Here is a 17,618-nt window from a genome sequence, read left to right on the forward strand (position 1 = left end):
CAGACACAGCCCAAGGAGCTTCCACCCGCCCGGCGCAGGTGCTGCGTGCTGCTGAGGCACCTCGGGCTCGGGAAGCTGGGGGCTCATCCACTGGCTTTGGGCTGGGTTTTTTACCACTTCACAGCTAAATCAGGTTTGTTTGCACAAGCTAAACCCACACGTGTGAGCCGCGCGGCTGACGTACTCCAGTTAGTGCCTCTCAGTAAAGGAGTTATGCTGAAGTTAGCAGGACTGCTGGTGTGACCGACAATCACGTTTAGTAAGGGGAAGAGGCAGGACCCCTGTCATTTCACAGACTTAAAGTCACTCTGTCCTTCCAGTTCTGTCACACACTTTTTGAAGCAATGATTTTTAATTTTTCTTCTGGAAATAAAACGGATGCTTTTAATAAACAAGCAGAGCCCTTGGGTGCTGCACCTTTTTAACCAGATGATAGCATGGCTAGAAACCATCTCTCAATATGATAACTTTTGCCTTATCTCTAAAGTAACACATTTGCTGATCAATCAAATATAAAAATACAATTTAAAATGGCTACATTTTGGTTTTCTGAGATTCGCTACATCTTTAGACTGTTACTCTTCTCCCCTAAGCTGCAATATAATTTTAGTTAATAACCTTCTCCTTCACCTGACAGTACAGTCCCATCAAGACTCCTTTCCTTTAAAAGAAACTGATTTGATTTTTTGGCTGCTGGGGGGTGAGGAGAAGGGAAAACTGAGTTTGGAGAAGAAGCAGGATTGCTTTTATGGTTTGCTTTTCTTTCTGTGCGTATAAAATTTAGACAATGAGTAAACCTTTCCCATCTGTGACTATGCAGAAGTAGGTTACATTGCCTAGAGCAATTGCTATAGCTCACTTGCTGCTTTTATAGAAAACTCTGCTTTATTAGTTTTATGCTGATAACTTTATAGTTACTTTCCAGGCATATAACAAGTAGCTAAATGAAATTGCAAAGGTAGCTTAATACCTGAGTTATCGTGTAATCGCCTGGATGCATCTGAAACTAGATTAATACTATGTTAGCTTTTTCAAATGGCCAGTGATATAGTTTATGTATCAGGTAACTGACTGTTTTCTGTGTAAATTGGACCAGTGACAGAGGACCTCTTTTCCTGACAGTGCAAGTTCTGTAATACTTAGGAGCACAAATTTCAGACCATCTAGTCAGAAGCTACTCTTCTACTGATAAAGGAGCAACGGGATAAACCTGCAATCCTAATGTTTGGAGTAGTGGCATTAGTAAAAGCAGAAAATTCTATGAATCTGCTGGATCTTCAAAGTGTTAAAGAACTTGGGTTTATTTGTATCAAAAGCTAGTGCTTTCATGGCTCGCAGGCACCGATGGAGAAACAGCTTTCACCATTTTGGCCATGATCAAATATTTCACGGTGGCTAACAGAATGCAAGAGTGAAATTAAAGACTTCTCTTTCCATGGCAGAAATAAGAATGAAGACCATGGATTTCTGGTGCAGCCAGATCTCAGGATTAATCTGAACTGACTAAGGATGGCATGCAATTCCAACACCTCAAAATATATCGCAATATACAATAGACCTGGGAATTCCTTTTCCTGGCACCTCTACTTAATCTTCCACATCTTCAAAAGGTATTCCTTAAGTCAAGCGTCGTATCCATTTCCTCTTCCCTGCGGAGTGTGGCTGTAACAGCAAGCAGTTCAGCCAGGGTGCCATAAATTTCCAACTAAGATGGCAATAGAGGTCTCACGGTATGTGAAAGCTGAGTTTGGAAAAACTGTTTTCAGTCTGGGCCCTTAGAAGCAGTGGAAGGTATTTCGTTGTTCATATGGTAACAACTGGAAGCGGATACTTGGTATCTCAGCACGTTTCTAACTTTGCCAGGATCAGTTGCACAACTCCCTTAATTTAAATGACAGGAAATTAGCTTTTGCTTATTTCCTACCCTAAACACAGAGACAATCTGACCTAAGTCTTAAGTGAGGGGTTTTTTAAACCACAGTCACTAATTCTACATTTACATATATTCATTAATTTTGAGTCTCAGAAGGTGGAAAGTCCTGCCGTTAGCAGAAAACCAAAGCACGCAAACAGCTTTTTGTGCTGGTCTTTCTGTTCAGCTTCAGAGAGAAATGTTGTGTGCTGTTAGCTTCAGTTTGCAAGGCTCTGCAGAGGCATTGCTCGAGGGAGTGTGGGCTCTGCAAGCAGCTGGAGCTTGTGCTCTTTGCTTTGGTCCTTGATTAGACTCGATTCTTTAGACAGAAATGGCTCCCTGGAAACCAGTGACTGGTGCTGGGCTGAGATTCCCGAGACAAGAATTGCCTTCTGCTGTTCCCAGCTGCCAGCTCTGCGTAAATAGGAGTGAGAGTTGTACTTGGGCTCTCCGTCACTTACCGTACTGCAAAAGCAACTTACAGGGCTTCATATGTTTGATCTCGCATACTAAATGATCAATATTAGTGCCAGAAGGAACTAGGGCAATGCAAAGGTGCAGCCCCTGCCGCAGTTTAGCGAGGTGCGTCTGAGCCCAGCTCAGGCAACCCCCACCAGGTCCTGCAGGCTCGGACAAAGGAGGAGGTTGTCCAAAGACCCCATTCGCCCAGCCCCCAGGCTGTGTTTCACTGGCACCCAGCTCGTCCTAACACAGTCATGGCTTACTGGGTGCTAGACATCAGCTCCTGCAGTTCAGTTGAACCTAACGGTGAGTGGGCAGCAGTGGGGTCTTTGGCAGGAGGGAGAAGGGCAGTGATTGAGATGAGCAAAGGACCACAGCCCACCGCGCTGTACGGCACACAGGGAGCTAGACAGGTACAGGAAAACCATCCCTCAGGTTTATTAATAATGTGGTTTGACAATATTCCGAATATTAGAACAAAATGCAGACACTAGACTTGGTCCAGTAAAGAACATGAGAGATCGTTTGGCTTTTGTTCTCACCGTAGGATATTTCACCAAAGGACCTGAGCTTAGTTGGAAACAAAATACCGTGTCCTGCAGCTTCACGGGTCAGATCACTGCTTGGGCTGAACACTACTTCTCTGTCAGCTCCAGCAACGTCTGTCACCCCAGGGCATGCCCTCCTGCTGGGCTGCAGCTTATGAGACCAGCAATGGAGCAAGTAGGAAGACCTCTTAACTTTCTCTGTGAAGCTGGAAGCAAGTTGATTACCTGAGAACCAAGCATCTCCAACAGGCCAAAGACTTTCAGATATGTTTAAATGACGCTGTAGGGGCTGTGGGTCATTTTTGCTGTTAATAATCTGATACAGCTATAATATCTTTTTTTAATACCCGAAGACAAATTACAGCATATAAAAGACCGTGAGGTTATATTTTAGTTTTCTAGAAGCTGAGATAGTCGTATTAATATATTATGAAGGCATTGTAACAAGAGTGCTAGTATTTTAATGATAAAACATCCAGGGTCAGTGGAAAATATATATCATCATCTGCAAATTCATTTTAGATGTAATAAAATAGCATAGCATAGGAGATCTCTCACATTTTAAATAGGATAAATGTTATTTATACTTTATGCTGCCACATTTTATCTTTTGAAGCAGCAGGAAGGTGCAGCAGGACTCGGTACTTGATCACACGGCATCTGCAAACGTGCAGAGGGGCCATGGCAGCTCATCTGGCAGCAACAGGCAAAGGCTGCGGTAATTATCGGGCTTGCTGATGCTGAAGGCCAGCTGCAGAGAGAGGCCACGCTCACCTGTGCCGTCAGGGAGGGCCCTGCTGAAGGGCTGCGGGTGGGGAGGAAGGTTATAAACAGGGGAGCAGGCAGCGAGTGAGCTGTGAGCTTCTGCGGTGCAGGGGAGCGTCGGCTGGCATCCTGGTCTGGAGTCATTTTGCCTGTGGGTGAGTGATAGTTTAGCTTTCTTGACAAGGGAAGCGTGGCGGTCGGATGCAGCTGGTGGCAAGGAGAGGAAGGGGAAAGCTTGCGGCGGTCAGTGGTTTCTCTTGTGAGTGAGCTCTGGTGCTTTCGAGGGTGGCTGCGCAGGCCCGTGGGCAGGTACTGTGTCTATGTTCTTGCATCCCGTAGCTGAGCTCGGGGCAGGGTTTGAGCACCCCGTGGTGCAGTGGCCCTGACCGAGCCCGGGGAGCGGCGGGTGTACATCTGCACTCCGGTACCAGCAGTATGTTGGCCACGGGTCCACCCTCAGTTGACTAAAACTTACTGACTTAAACCAAGGTCAGAAATGTTGCTTGCTGGAAAGGCTTCTTAAGCTGTTAATTTGCTGATGGCTTTGTGAAGGGCTGGACAAAAGAAGAGCAGTGTTCTTCTGAAGGTGTGATAAACCTAGACGGTACCTGCTGCGTTTCATGTTGGCACTATCGGCTTAGAAATTATTTCTGACGGTAGATCAGAGCAGTGTGCTTGCGCAGTGTTAGCACGTAAATGTCATGATGGGATCTTTGAAATACATGTAACATCAAGAAAGTGGGGAGAATATGCGAGGAATGCAATTTATCATCTAACTTCTAAATTATTCTTAATGTTCCAAATCTGGTCGCAGTGGTTGTGCGCGCTAAATGCCTAGTAAGAAATTGCACGGTGCTCCCTCTGAAGCTCACTTGGAACTGTTAATGCTTTGGCAAACAAAAACCCTGAGGTTAAGCTCTGCGTAATGCTTTCTTGGCCTGTACTTCCAGACTTAAGAGGAGGGTGCAGGAAAAGCCAATTGTGAGCATATGGTATTGTCTCTGCATCCCCTTCTTCCAAAGTGCTCAGTACGGCTTAGCATCTTTATTTATGTTTCTGTTGCCGTTTCTTTTTCTCGCTTGAATCCATGCTCAATAGGTTATTATTTTTTTAATAAGGAAAAAACCAGTAATAATGACTTCTGTATAAGCTTGTGGACACATTCTGTTATCCCTGAGGAAGAAGTAGAGCGTAAATACCTTCTTCATGGGATTCAGCTTTGTAGTTGTTGTTTTTCCAGCTAGTATGCGTTTAAAGAGAGGTAGAGGCTGCAGCATTTGGGTTTCTGCCGGCTTCCAAAGACATCTAGTGAAAGGTCACGTTTCAGTTGTTACCACCTTGAACTGGCAGGAGAGCACACCACTTTGAATTGATGCTGACATCGAGGGTGAGGTCCTTGTACATCTCTCCTGCTGGTGGGAACATCTCGAAAGGGGCTCATCCTTGTCTGTGCCATCAAAACAAGGTGCTGAATTTAAATCAGATTGGAGGCAGCCCAAGAGTTTATGTGCCTGGCTAGCAGTAATTCACTTGCAAAAGAATCAAGCTCTTTCTCTATGCCAAAAATAAAACAGTAGGAAGAGCAATGGGCAACTACAGCAGTAAAATACTTGTATTACATGCTAAAAAAACTGCGGCTCTTTGGCATTCTAACTCTCTAATAAAAAATTTTTGAAAAACCTTACTCACTGGTTTTGTAATGTGAAAATCTACAACAGATGTCATGTAACATCATGAGGAAGTCAAAATATTACTCAGGCCCTGTAGATGCTCAGTACTTCTCATTTCAGAAGGAAACAAAAGTGAATTTCCAATTACGGTTACATTTGGGGAACACTGTGGAAGAACCACTGGCTTCAGAGGTGCGGTTAAAAAGAATGCAGCAAACATTTTAGTGTATTTTAGTGTTAGAAAATAGTAGGTGTAGAGATAGCTACAAAAGGCTTTCTCATGCTTTGCAGTTGTTTCTTTCCAAAAAACATCGTGCGGTGCTTAAAAATGGGATGGTTGTAAACTAACAGCAAAACTGCATGCTTATTAGTAGTAGCTTAATTTGGTGAGAGACAGAAATGTGATTTTTTTTTAAATTCTCCCCTCCCCCCCATATTGCATGAGTATCTAATGAAGTAAATAGCTGCAGAGACAAAGTACAGGCTTGTGAGCCTATCGTCTGTTTAGCTAAGGGAAAGCAGTGGCTTTTCCATGCAACGATCCTGACATCTGCGACATTCTCATGCTGATTTTGTCTATCCTGGCTATGGAAGCTAAAAACTAGGCCCTGCTTCAAATTTCAGACGTGTGGTAGCTAATTACAGTACATACACATAATCTTAATAAAGAAGTGTCATTAGTTATAAAATATGTTTACTCTAGAGTTTCACGGGTAGGAGATGGAGAATCCAAGCTGCAGAGGGCTGTTGCCAACTGGATGGCTCAGGCTGTGATTTTGTCAATTACTGTGTTTTCTATTTATGTACCTACAAAGCAGAGATGATAAAATTTGTCTGTGTCCTAATTGCCTTGAGCTTTTAGCAAATATTTATGGACTATGTGCAGACTTTCAGGAGATGAGTAATTAAATTTCTTCGTATTGTTAAATGGGTTTTGTAGAATCTTACCTCTTCCTGCTTTAAACAGCTTCCTCTTTCAGTCTTGAAAGTGCTTTCCAGTAGAATTGTTGAAATTTAGAACAAATATTTTTATACTAATGGTAGCACATTAACCTCATGTTAAGCTTTGCTCCGTCTTCCTCACTTCAGCTGATCCTCATGTTTTGTTCCATAACACCTCTTGACATTTGAGGATGAACTGTAGATACTACAGATTATTAAATTGCTCCCACTTGGATAAATGGGAGCTTTGCCATTGGTTCCTCTGGAAATAGGATCAGGACCTGGATAGATGCATGTAACGTCTTGTAAGACACGCTAATATGCTTTCTGCCTGAACAAATAGGACTCTAAGCACTTCTGAAGCTTGTCCTCTAGTTCTATGTGACATGCACGCTACTACTTGATCAACTGGCAACTGAAACTGTTCAGTACATTACAATGATCATCACATTAATTTGCTGGAAACAAAACCAGCAACCCTGCAGCAGGATTGACCAAAAGACTCTCAGTCACCGGTGCTAAATCACACCCGAGTATAAATGAAAATGCATTAAATCCACATAAGCACCCAATGAATTCATAATGAGCTGGTGCTGTCACCATAACAAACTAATGCCAGAAAAGAGCTTACAGAGATGGCCAGAGCTCTTGTTTTTCAGGGTCTACAGGCACTATAAATATTACTGTGATTTTGATTCAAATTCTACTAAAGCTTTGTTTAAATGATCATCTCAGAGGTGGAAAAAAACTAAAGTAACTGTAAGACTTTATCAAGATCTTGGTTTTCTGGAGTACTATGTGTAACTCTCAAGTATTCCTGATTACATGTTAGAACCATCCTTCTCTCAGCTCAGAATTTTCTTTAATCAGGGACAGGATTTTCAAAGGAAACGTCAATGTCATGTACAATCTCGGGATTTTATCTGACTCTTGCCCCACCAGGAAGCACACTCTGCAGCACTGCAGTCTTAAAAACATGGAGTTATGCATGGGGGTTTTTTGTGTGCCCAGGCACTAAGTCCTGGACTCCAGAGACTTGAAAAATCATCTCTCTCTGGCAGAAGCAGCTCAGCAGTCACCTGAAAGTACTTGGTGGATTGTGGCAGTGTCTGAACTAGCTTGAGATCCTGTGAGTTGTAAAAAGTACGTCATCAGTACCACAGCATCCTCACCTTCAGATTTAGCAACAGCTAAATCAGCTGATGAATTCAGAAGAGTAAGTAAACAGAGCACCAATTTACATTTTGGGTATAGAGATGGCATACTGCCCTGTCAGTGCCCTACTAACATTCCTCCAAGACACTTCAAAGTAGACTAATAGCAATGAAGAAAAATGGAGCCGACAAGATTGGAAGTTTGTCCCAGACCTGTTTTTCGAGAAAGCTAGATACGTGTTCATTCTCTGGCTCATCCTGTTCATGCAGTTTACCTTAAGACAACCAAAATGATGCACTTCCTATGAAAGCAAACTCTGAGGACCTATCCCCAACAGACCACATGCTTTTAACTTTACTAAATAAACAGAGAAGGATGAGAAAATGCAACCCATAGCATCGTATCCTGCCTGTCCTGTCATAAATTGACCAACTCCATTAGTAGAAAATGCAGTCATGTTTGTCTATTCTAGCTTGAACCCAGCGGATTACTTTAAAGCAGCTTAAACTTGCTTGTTTTGACCTCTCAGAGGCCAGCCACCGCAGGTCTAATACCTGGGCCCTATTTCCAGCCAGGTTCATAGCACAGGCATTTTCAGTGCTATCAACAGCAGTACAAAGCAAAAGCAAATAAATGCCTCTGTCCATTGAGTGGTGACCTTGCTAAATTACAGCAGGTATCCTGAGCATCTGTTGTAGGCAGTGCTGTGGCCTTCTCTTAAGTCAGTATCATAGGAATATGCATTAGCTCCGGAAGATTGATCTTGCAAGGATCAGTGCAAGGACATTTCAATGAGAAAATGAATAATTCTTTACTCTGATTATGATGATTAATCCTGTTACGTCAGCAGCCTTTGGCACAGCCAGTAACAGCAGCAGATTTCACATGGGAAAAACCTAATTCAAGAGCCAAGAACCTTAAAGGGGAATTTTGTGTGGTTAAGTAATAATATTAATAAATGACACACGAGCAGCTATAATTTTACGTATATGCAGAAATGCACATACTTTCCTCAATCCTATATAAGACTTTGTACTGATGTATAATTGTTTTGTATTTGAAACATCAGCCAAGGTAAAAAACTGGCATTGTTGCTGGAATTGACCAGACACAGATGGCCTCAACAGCGGAATTTTTTGGACCACATGATGTTGAGCAGAAATTCCGTCACAGGTGCCAATTTCACAAATAAGTAATCACTGTTGAACTGGCAGGCATCCTACTTCCCTCACTTCGAGTTTGGTTATGCAAAAGACTAATCAAGACATCTATCAGGTACATAATTTAAGATGGGTAGGTCTTCACTAGCACATGAAACTGGATGGCCCTAGAGTTTCAGTTTTTGAAGGGGATTTGGCTTTCAGACAGTGCACTAACTTGTTTCCTCTCCAGTTCTGAAGGCAAGCACTTGACATGCACTGATCGGGTCATGTCCCTCTTTCCAGTACAGCTTCTTCCCTCAGCTGCCATAACCAAGTTGTGCTCTTTGTCAGTTTGTTTTTGTCTTGGATGCATTCCAGCTCATGTCTTTTATGCATTTGGTATGAGAGGCATTTAGGAGGGAAGTATCAAGGCCAGGTTCCTCAATCCTGTTTTGTTAGGAAATGCTCATTTGGCAATCCTAACATCATTAAAAATTATTCTCAATAGGGTATGCTCTGCCAACAAATGACCTTTAGCTGTCAAGAAACAGTAGAGAAAGCACCATGAAAGTGGATAATTCTATAATCAGTTCAGATATTTGACAGATAACAAGAAATAGCTCTCTTGCATTTAAGCATGGCATTTAGAAAGCTGGAGTAACACTTTAGGTGGCTGCCCTTGTATCTTATCTGTCTGCTATTAGAGTTGCTATTCTCCCAACCTTCCCCTACAGGACGAAACTAAATACTATCACTTAGATGTGTAGATTGGTAATTAACATGTTGACTTTCGAATCAGAATCACTGCAAACACTTCTGCAAGTGTCACCTCCTCAGCTCAGATGTGCTGATCGCTTGCCTTGCACCAGCACATTTGCACAGAACAGTATTTGGACCTAGTATTTTGAACCCCTCTGTGTTTTCTCACCTTACCAATTCATATACAGGGGGAGTTTCCTATCAATTTTTTTTTTGTATCAGGTGCAAGGAAAAGAATTGAAGGCTAGGTACAGAAGAAACCAGTCTCTTTTTGATCTAATGAGAAATTGTCTTACAGATTTTAGTGGCAGAGAGGATACACCAATATTTTTATTGCAATAAAATTTTTGATTATCTGGGGTGCACTTGTAATGACTGCATATAGTCCCATTGATTAATATCTAATACTAAAAATGCTGGAAAGGTAATGTTCAAGTACATAGAGAACTACACTGACCTGCCTTACCTACATAAACAAGGAATTTATTTTAGTGTCAATTTACACTTTGTATACAACCTGCTTTCCAACTATTCAAAGGAGATCAATATTTATGACAATTCATTAGAGAATGCAGTTGACTTTTATTGTGCAGACCAAAAAAAATGCAGTCACCAATCCACCACTACATTAATTTTATGAAATCAGTTAACAAAATTATTGTAAAAAATAACTTAATTTCTGATGAGCAAATGGAAACAAGTTGTACAGCTCTCCCACGTTCCTGTATTGATAGGAGAAAGTGGCATTGAACCATTATACTCAGTAACTCAAGGACAAAACCACTTCTATTGCTTAGGGGAATAAAAATATTCCCATTTTCTCCCCCAGTCCCAAACCCAATATTGGTTTATACCAAAAAAAAAATCTCACTTGGAGTTACTGTGGAAGTCCCACGCTCTTTACTCTCTAACTTTGATATGTAAGTACCTGATAGAGCTATTCTACTAGCATGTACACAACTCAAGTGAAGCACTGCTTGGCTTCTTCCAAGTGTTTTTAGCTTGCCAGCATACTAAGCTTAATCTTCTGGTTCCTCATAATGTGCATACCCACTAGCATAGGTCCTTCCTAAATTCAAATTGCTGAATACATCTGTGGTCTCAGTATCGGAATCCTTCCTTCCCTCATTGTCATCTTCATCATCATCTTCTGCTTCATATTCATCATATTCATCCTCATGGTCACCTGCATCTCCAGCCTTGCTGGAGGAGAGGCTCTTCCAGTAGGCATCATAACCAGAAGCTCCATCTGCATCTTCACCTCCAGTCTGTCGGCCAAACTTTAAAGAGCGTGCTGCAGGGAGAGAAAAATCATCATGTTCCTACCCCTCAACAGCAATTTGAGCCAAGCATCTGACATTTCTTTTCTGTCCTTTTTCACTACTCAGCAAAGAGCATACGATGTTAGACAGCCTTTTTCTAAATCTGACATTTTCAGATTTAATCCTTACTCTGACAGAACCTTTCTGCTACACACAATCTGTCCCCCTGCAGCCAAGTTTGTATAAACAATAACTGCCCCCAGAGTATGACTTAGGTTTTAGGATAAACCTTTGGTACTCTAGCCAAGAAAACCTGTAATTGGATTTGCTTCGCAGACCCAACACATACTGTGATTTATTCAAGAGTAGTTGAGGTGGATTGTATGCATATCATCAAACTGCACTTTGAAATTCATTAGCCAGCTTCTTGTTGGTGAAATAAAGGCTTAAGCAGTGATTTTTTGCAATTTTTCCGTAACTATAATCTCAAACTAAACAAAAGGTTTCACTGTATTGGAATCAATTAATGGTTCAGAATGAGAGACTGCTCAATTCTAGAACTAAGAAACACGAAGTTTTTCCCAAAACAAATGCAGCAAAGCTTTGCAAAACAATTGAAAGTAATCGGATTTTACTCAGTGTTCCTATGCAGAAAAGTAGTCACCAATGGTACTTGTTAGCTAGAGAAGCAGGCTTACTTGACATGCTCAGATCCTTTGTCTGCTGAGTTTCATGGCCACATTTAGGGCAGGGAGGCTCTTTTCCTTTTTCCTGCTTGAAAACTTTACTTCGCACATGATCGTCACAGAAACAAGCCTGTGGGGTGAAAGGGGAATAAAAAGGCTAAATGTTTTAATCATAGAAGTATACTCTTCAGCAAGAAGCAAGCAAAAAAGTGTCTAACAGCAGCAGGATTTTCTGGTTGGGATTAAAATTTAATGAGCTCTATCTGCAGTGGAACTGGAGTCTGTGCAAAGAGCAACCGCTTCTGTGTTGGATGTAGTTTCACGGCTTCCTGGGGAAGAGGCTGGATAAAAGTGCTGATAAACGAGTAGAAAAAGTAACATACTCAAGGATTGGATTATAGTGCTGCCCACAAACTTTGGTTTACATTGACAAGCTCAAATAAAATAGAGATGTATGCCAGAACATAACTATGCAGTAACCTGAAGGCAAGAATTAGACATTGAAATTTCACATCTTGAGCACCAGGGTGCCAGTGAAGACATCAGAGAAAGGAACAATTTGGAATATGAAATGGATGCCATGGGAGACTGCAGGGAAATATATGGAGGGTGAGAAGAGTAAGTGCAGGCAATGAACCAGCACCTGGAGAAATCTGGGCAATGCTGATGATGAAGCAGGTGGAACTTTTTATACAAAATTACTTCTGAGTGTGCAAAACCAAAAGCCTGACACCAACAAATTAGCCTGTGCATGTGTAAAACTGGATTAGCTGTGGAGAGTATTTCTATTGGATCCAGGCTGCAGTGTTTTCTGGTCAGATCATCACTTGACTGTTTTTAAAAACAAACAAACAAACAAACAAACAAAACCCCACAAAAATAACAACAAAAAAACCACAAACAAACTTTTTTAATTGTCTTAGTTCTATGCTGGGTCAAAACATATTCCAAAGCCTTGGATGCTGTTCAAGACCAATGATTTGTTTTGTTTTTTTTTTTTTTAAAGGCCCAAACATGGTACAGCCCAAATTAAACACAGAGGGCTGGACAAAGTGAAGATCATCTCACCTGGCATAAGGATGCACAACACTGGCTTGTGGTTAACAGGCAAGCACAAATAAAAGCCCTTTTGTCCACCATAAGTCTGTGCCAGGCTTCAGAAACTAATACAAAAGTATGAATATTTTTCTAATAATGTAGAGGAAGAAATGACAAGGCTTGATACCAGCCTTGGAGGCTACGGAGAACAAGTCTAAAATCATAGCTATTTGCTATGTCTTTACTCTTTACCTTACAACGCAGGCATGAATGCTGCCCAAGCCTGTTACAGGAAACACCTGTTGGAGAAAATCAGTATGTAAAATTCAGTACTCGGAAACGGCAGATCTGTGATGTTTTTAAAACCTTGTAAAAGCATGTAATAATGTAATTGAAGCATTTCTTTTTAATTCCCTGACACAACTGCACTTTGGCAACATGAATCAGTCATTTTACCATACAGTACCATTTTACTAGATTTTTTCCCAAGTCTAAGCCTCATTGCAATAATGTAATTTGACACAAAAAGTAAAAGTTGAAGAGGGGAAAAAGTTAACTATTTCCTGAGTTTCCAGACTTTTAAAAACAGAAGTTTCAGAACCAATTTGGTATTAAGCGATCATCTTGCTTCCCCTTTTCTCACCATGTCAAAAGAAGGAGCGCTAGCATTTTACAGTCACTTTAAACAATGCCATGGCAGCTTTTAATACCTTTACCTCATTTAAATGGGATGTGAGAACACTTAAAGCTTGCAAACTTCCAAACCTAGAACAATTTTGTTCTGTATTTTCTGTCATGTCCTCTGGACATGTACTTTATTGCACACAACTTCATACGAAAATCTATCTAACTGTGTTAAAGAATTGTAGCTGGCATATGAGCTGTAAAGAGCAGAATCGGTGCTCAAAATCTAACATGTCTTGAAGCTTCACATTGGTTTCTTTACTCCACTAGAGGGAGTATGGTAAAGGCAACCACCCAGGAATTGGCAGCAATAGGAAGCTGGGTGAGTAATTACTCCTCAAGAAGCAGTAATACGTATTTTATCAGTCTCTGTGCAAGTACTCGTTCCCTTCCACCTTGCCTTACCCCCGTGACAACAAAGTTTTGAATATGAAGTAATATATATTGTGAGTTCTCCACATGAGCAGGACAGCCACGGGATTTAGCGCTCTGTCATGTGTTTAAAGATGGAATTGGAAATGCTAATGCATATATATTCAAACATTTCTGGAGTATCTGCACTTTAAAAAACTTTTCTCAGATAGTGATGGAAACTAACAGTACCTTTTTCGCAGCTAGAAGGGGATTTAGACTACAATTGCATGACTGCATTTAAAGTTCGTGTATTCTGTAAAAGTTCCGGGTTTATAATCTTGTTACCACACACTGACAAAAATCCTGCCTCTCTAACAAGACTGCACTGTGCCGCGACACGTTGAACACAGTGAAAACTCTCAAAAAAGCAATTTCTCGATTCAGGGTGTGACATCACATCTGTGAATTAAAAGCTTCCAACAATCACTGAAAAAAAAAATTCTTGTGGAACAGCTGTTGCTGCTTCAATATTGCTATGCAGGAAGATATTCTGGCAGAATACATCAAGGGAAGCTAATCAAGGCTTAGAAAATAGCTGGCTTGGGAAAAAAGCATGGGAGATGAAAAGGAGATAAAAGATTTCTGAAGACACAGACTATAACATTGAAATCAACAAATATTCTGAATTGGGAGAAATCAATTAGGACAAGAGATTAGTCAGTTCTGAAGAAAAGAGTCTTATACATGATAAAGAGCACCTTGGATTTCTATAATAAGGACTGAAAATGTTATAATAGTCAAAATACATGCATACAAGTTTTGGAAAGGACAAACGCTTGTCTCTTGGGATAAACCGAATAGTAGTTAATGGTGGGTAGAAAGAAATACTTCTACAAAAGATTAGTTATTTCAAACACGTGTAGTCTTGGTTTGTGTTTTGTTTAACTTCCCTTGAAGTTTCTCTGTTTCAGCCAGAGATGAGTAGTGGATTAGCAAAGTCAGGCATGGCCATTATGTCCTCTTACAAATACCAGGTTCTTGTCCACACAATTAATCAAAGTTCAAAAGGACATAAAGTCTTCAGCTACCTGTTCTTTACTCAGTAGAAGTGGACACATATCAACATTCGATACATTACTGACACACATGTCCACAGTCCACTGGTCAGTGAAGAAACTAATGCTGAGTTCATGCTCTGGATGAACACTGTTTTTGTAACTTCCTTCCGTGCTCGCCCTGTCTCACTGAATCAGACGATGACTGCTTCCTGAGTCACGGCCTTCCTCAGAACTTGCTGCTTTTGCAAAATTAACAGATGCAAACCCTTCACAAACATACAGGCCATCCAGAGCAATCTGGGAAAGTTTAGGCAGACTAACACAGGTGGTATTATTTACGGCAGCTGTTTTCCATGAGGAACAGGTATCTAGAAATAGCTCATCATATGGTCAGAAGAGTGGAAGAGAGCTCCTTCTTGCCTGCAGAGCTTTGTGGAGTAAAAAAGCAGCATCAGCAGTTCCAGCAGTTTTGCTGCAGTCCTGGCCACTGCCAACACTGCAACTTTAGAGACTGCTGGCTCCTGCAAAGGCAACTTCCCACGGGAGGCCTACAAGAGCCAGGCAGGGAAACAACTGCCATGTACAATCTGGCATGGAGGAAGGTCAGACACAAAAGCTCTAGTCTAGATAACTGGATATCAAGAGCAAGCACATAGGAAACAAGCCCTTTCCTCCAGTGGTGGTAAAAGCTATTTGGAAAAGGTGATAGAGAGTATTCTGGAGCACAGAGGAAGCAATTGGAGAGTCTGCTTAGCTGTGGTGAGAGGGACTATGAATAACTAACTTACATTTAAATGTCTCTGCTTCCAGAACTTGGCAGCTGGCTTGATGTTCAAACTGATCATCTTCACAGAGGAAATTGTGGCAAAAAGAGCAGGCGAATATTCTGCCTCCTAAAAGATTTATCATGGCAAAATAATCAGCAATGGGCATAGGCATCAAGTTCTGTTCTGCAAACAATTTAGGTAGTAGTTTTGACTGAAGACCAGTTCTCCCTTCTGTCACAAATGCTTCAAAAAAGTCCTGAATTAGACACTGGCATCCATTATTACACTGAAAAATACCATGCAACCTACAATACAAATCAGCATAAATATAAAGCAAGTATTACTTCTAGTCCTTTTCTTCATTTTAACTCGATGATGGCATTAAGTATTTTTCTTAAATCAGATCACATTATCTCTCATCCAGTCTCCTTCCATCCCACCCCCTCACCTTTAATGCACACTTGAAATGAACACTTTAAAGGATTCCACAAATGGAGATCAATATATGGTTTGCTAAGTAACTGGGAATCCAAATATCTGTTCTAGTGCAGATGAATGGAGTGGGAATGGCAGAAAATTGTGTGTTGCCAATCTGATGCAGTCCTTAATTATGTGAAGCACGCAGCTGAAAGGACAGTTAGTACTTCAGATTACATAGCCATCCCTGAGTTGAGCACTTACGTTCTTGCACAGGTCGTCTACATTCCCCACTGTATAAGGTCTATTTTTAAAATGGGGAGAATGCCTTGCTTTGAACAAACATACTGCAAGGACTAATCAGTGAAGATTAAAAATGCTATGTTAAGAATATAGGTTCAATAACTTAAGCAATGTGAGGAGAAAAGTATTGTTTAGATTTTCTTATTTTTAAGTGTGAGCAACCTACCATGGTCCCAGACACTTCTTTCGCACTCAATACATTCTGCGTCTGCGAGAGGGCAGATACATGCGTGTGTGCTGAGACACTTCCTCCCGTGACACACCCAAGCTTCACAGAAATCACAGATTGCACCCTGCAATTACAGAAAGATATCATCTTGGGACTTCTGCAATACCTAGAGAGAGACTCTTATTCCATAACCCTGAATGTATCCAAGTATCCATTCTCTCAGTGGGTTCATTCCAGTTGAGCGAGAGAGTATAAACCGCATCTGTATTCCTATCAAGCTGCTCCACAGTTCATCTTGTTTGTTTGATATTCATTTCTGCAGGATTAAATATAATGCAAAATAACTTGGTTTTCTCCTTTTCTGTTTTTCACAATTGCTATCTTGAATCTTATGCATGAAAATTGTGTCCTCCAGCTGAAACCTAAGATCCATAAATGATAACAAAGTTCTGGCAAAAATGCAATTTCAAAAAAGACCTGAAAAATGCCACTAGATTTTTACAGCTGAAATCACTCATTTGGATTTTAAAACATGCTATATTGGAACACGAGCTCTGCAGAGAACAAAGATCAAATAACTCATTAGAAATAAGTTAGACTCTTTAACTTTCATTTTGATTAAACTACAAGATCTACACATCAACTATCCCTTAAATGTAGCACTTAAGAAGCCTCATCAGCCCATATGTAAAAAACTACCGTGTGCATTACATGCTCACAAAACTAAGAAAACAATGGTGAATCCAAATGAACTGTTGATGAAAATATTGCATTAGTGAACGCGTGGAATGAGTTTAAGTACTTCAGACTGCAAAGGTCTGCTGTGTTACTGAGAAAAGCTGACTGACAACTGGAGGCGGAAACAGGACAGAGGTTTAGTTCATATAGCATTTAATCATAGAATCATTAAGGTTGGAAAAGACCTCTAAGATCATCAAGTCCAACCGTCAACCCAACACCACCATGCCCACTAAACCATGTCCCTAAGCGCCTCATCTACATGTCTTTTAAATACTTCCAGGGATGGTGACTCCACCACTTCCCTGGGCAGCCTGTTCCAAGGCCTGACCACTCTTTCAGTAAAGAAGTTTTTCCTCATGTCCAGTCTAAACCTCCCTTGGCGCAACTTGAGGCCATCTCCTCTCATCCTCTCGCTGGTTACTTGGGAGAAGAGACCAACCCCCACCTCACTACAACCTCCTTTCAGGTAGTTGTAGAGCGTGATGAGGTCTCCCCTCAGCCTCCTCTTCTCCAGGCTAAACAGCCCCAGTTCCCTCAGCCGCTCCTCGTAAGACTTGTTCTCTAGACCCTTCACCAGCTTCGTTGCCCTTCTCTGGACACGCTCCAGCACCTCATCCAGATGCTATGACATGTCATACCTTGCTTTCCAGAATGGAGTAACTAACTTGTCCTTCTAAGAACAAAAATTCAAAGGCCAGAAGCTATGACTATCTCTGCTAAGAGCCCAAATTTTTTTTTTTTTTTTTTTAAAAAAAATTTCCCCAACAATCCCAGGAAACAATTT

The 17,618-nt window shown here is 41.1% G+C and overlaps 1 protein-coding gene across 1 annotated transcript in view; it reads right to left on the bottom strand.

The window, feature by feature from the left end:
• Positions 1-9,917: 9,917 nt before the first annotated feature.
• The window catches only part of ZNF330 (zinc finger protein 330), a 10,991-nt gene continuing 3,290 nt past the window's right edge, over positions 9,918-17,618 (bottom strand). Inside the window, exons 5-9 of the mRNA XM_009586235.1 lie at positions 16,091-16,217; positions 15,226-15,330; positions 12,594-12,640; positions 11,316-11,433; positions 9,918-10,649 (exon numbers count right to left, since the gene is read on the bottom strand). Of these exons, the coding sequence (XP_009584530.1) occupies positions 10,375-10,649; positions 11,316-11,433; positions 12,594-12,640; positions 15,226-15,330; positions 16,091-16,217 (672 nt within the window). The 3' untranslated portion in view covers positions 9,918-10,374. The remainder of the gene's footprint in view (positions 10,650-11,315; positions 11,434-12,593; positions 12,641-15,225; positions 15,331-16,090; positions 16,218-17,618) is intronic.

Source organism: Fulmarus glacialis, unplaced genomic scaffold (genome assembly GCF_000690835.1).
Source record: "Fulmarus glacialis isolate BGI_N327 unplaced genomic scaffold, ASM69083v1 scaffold28339, whole genome shotgun sequence".
In the NCBI taxonomy this organism is placed as follows: Eukaryota; Metazoa; Chordata; class Aves; order Procellariiformes; family Procellariidae; genus Fulmarus; species Fulmarus glacialis.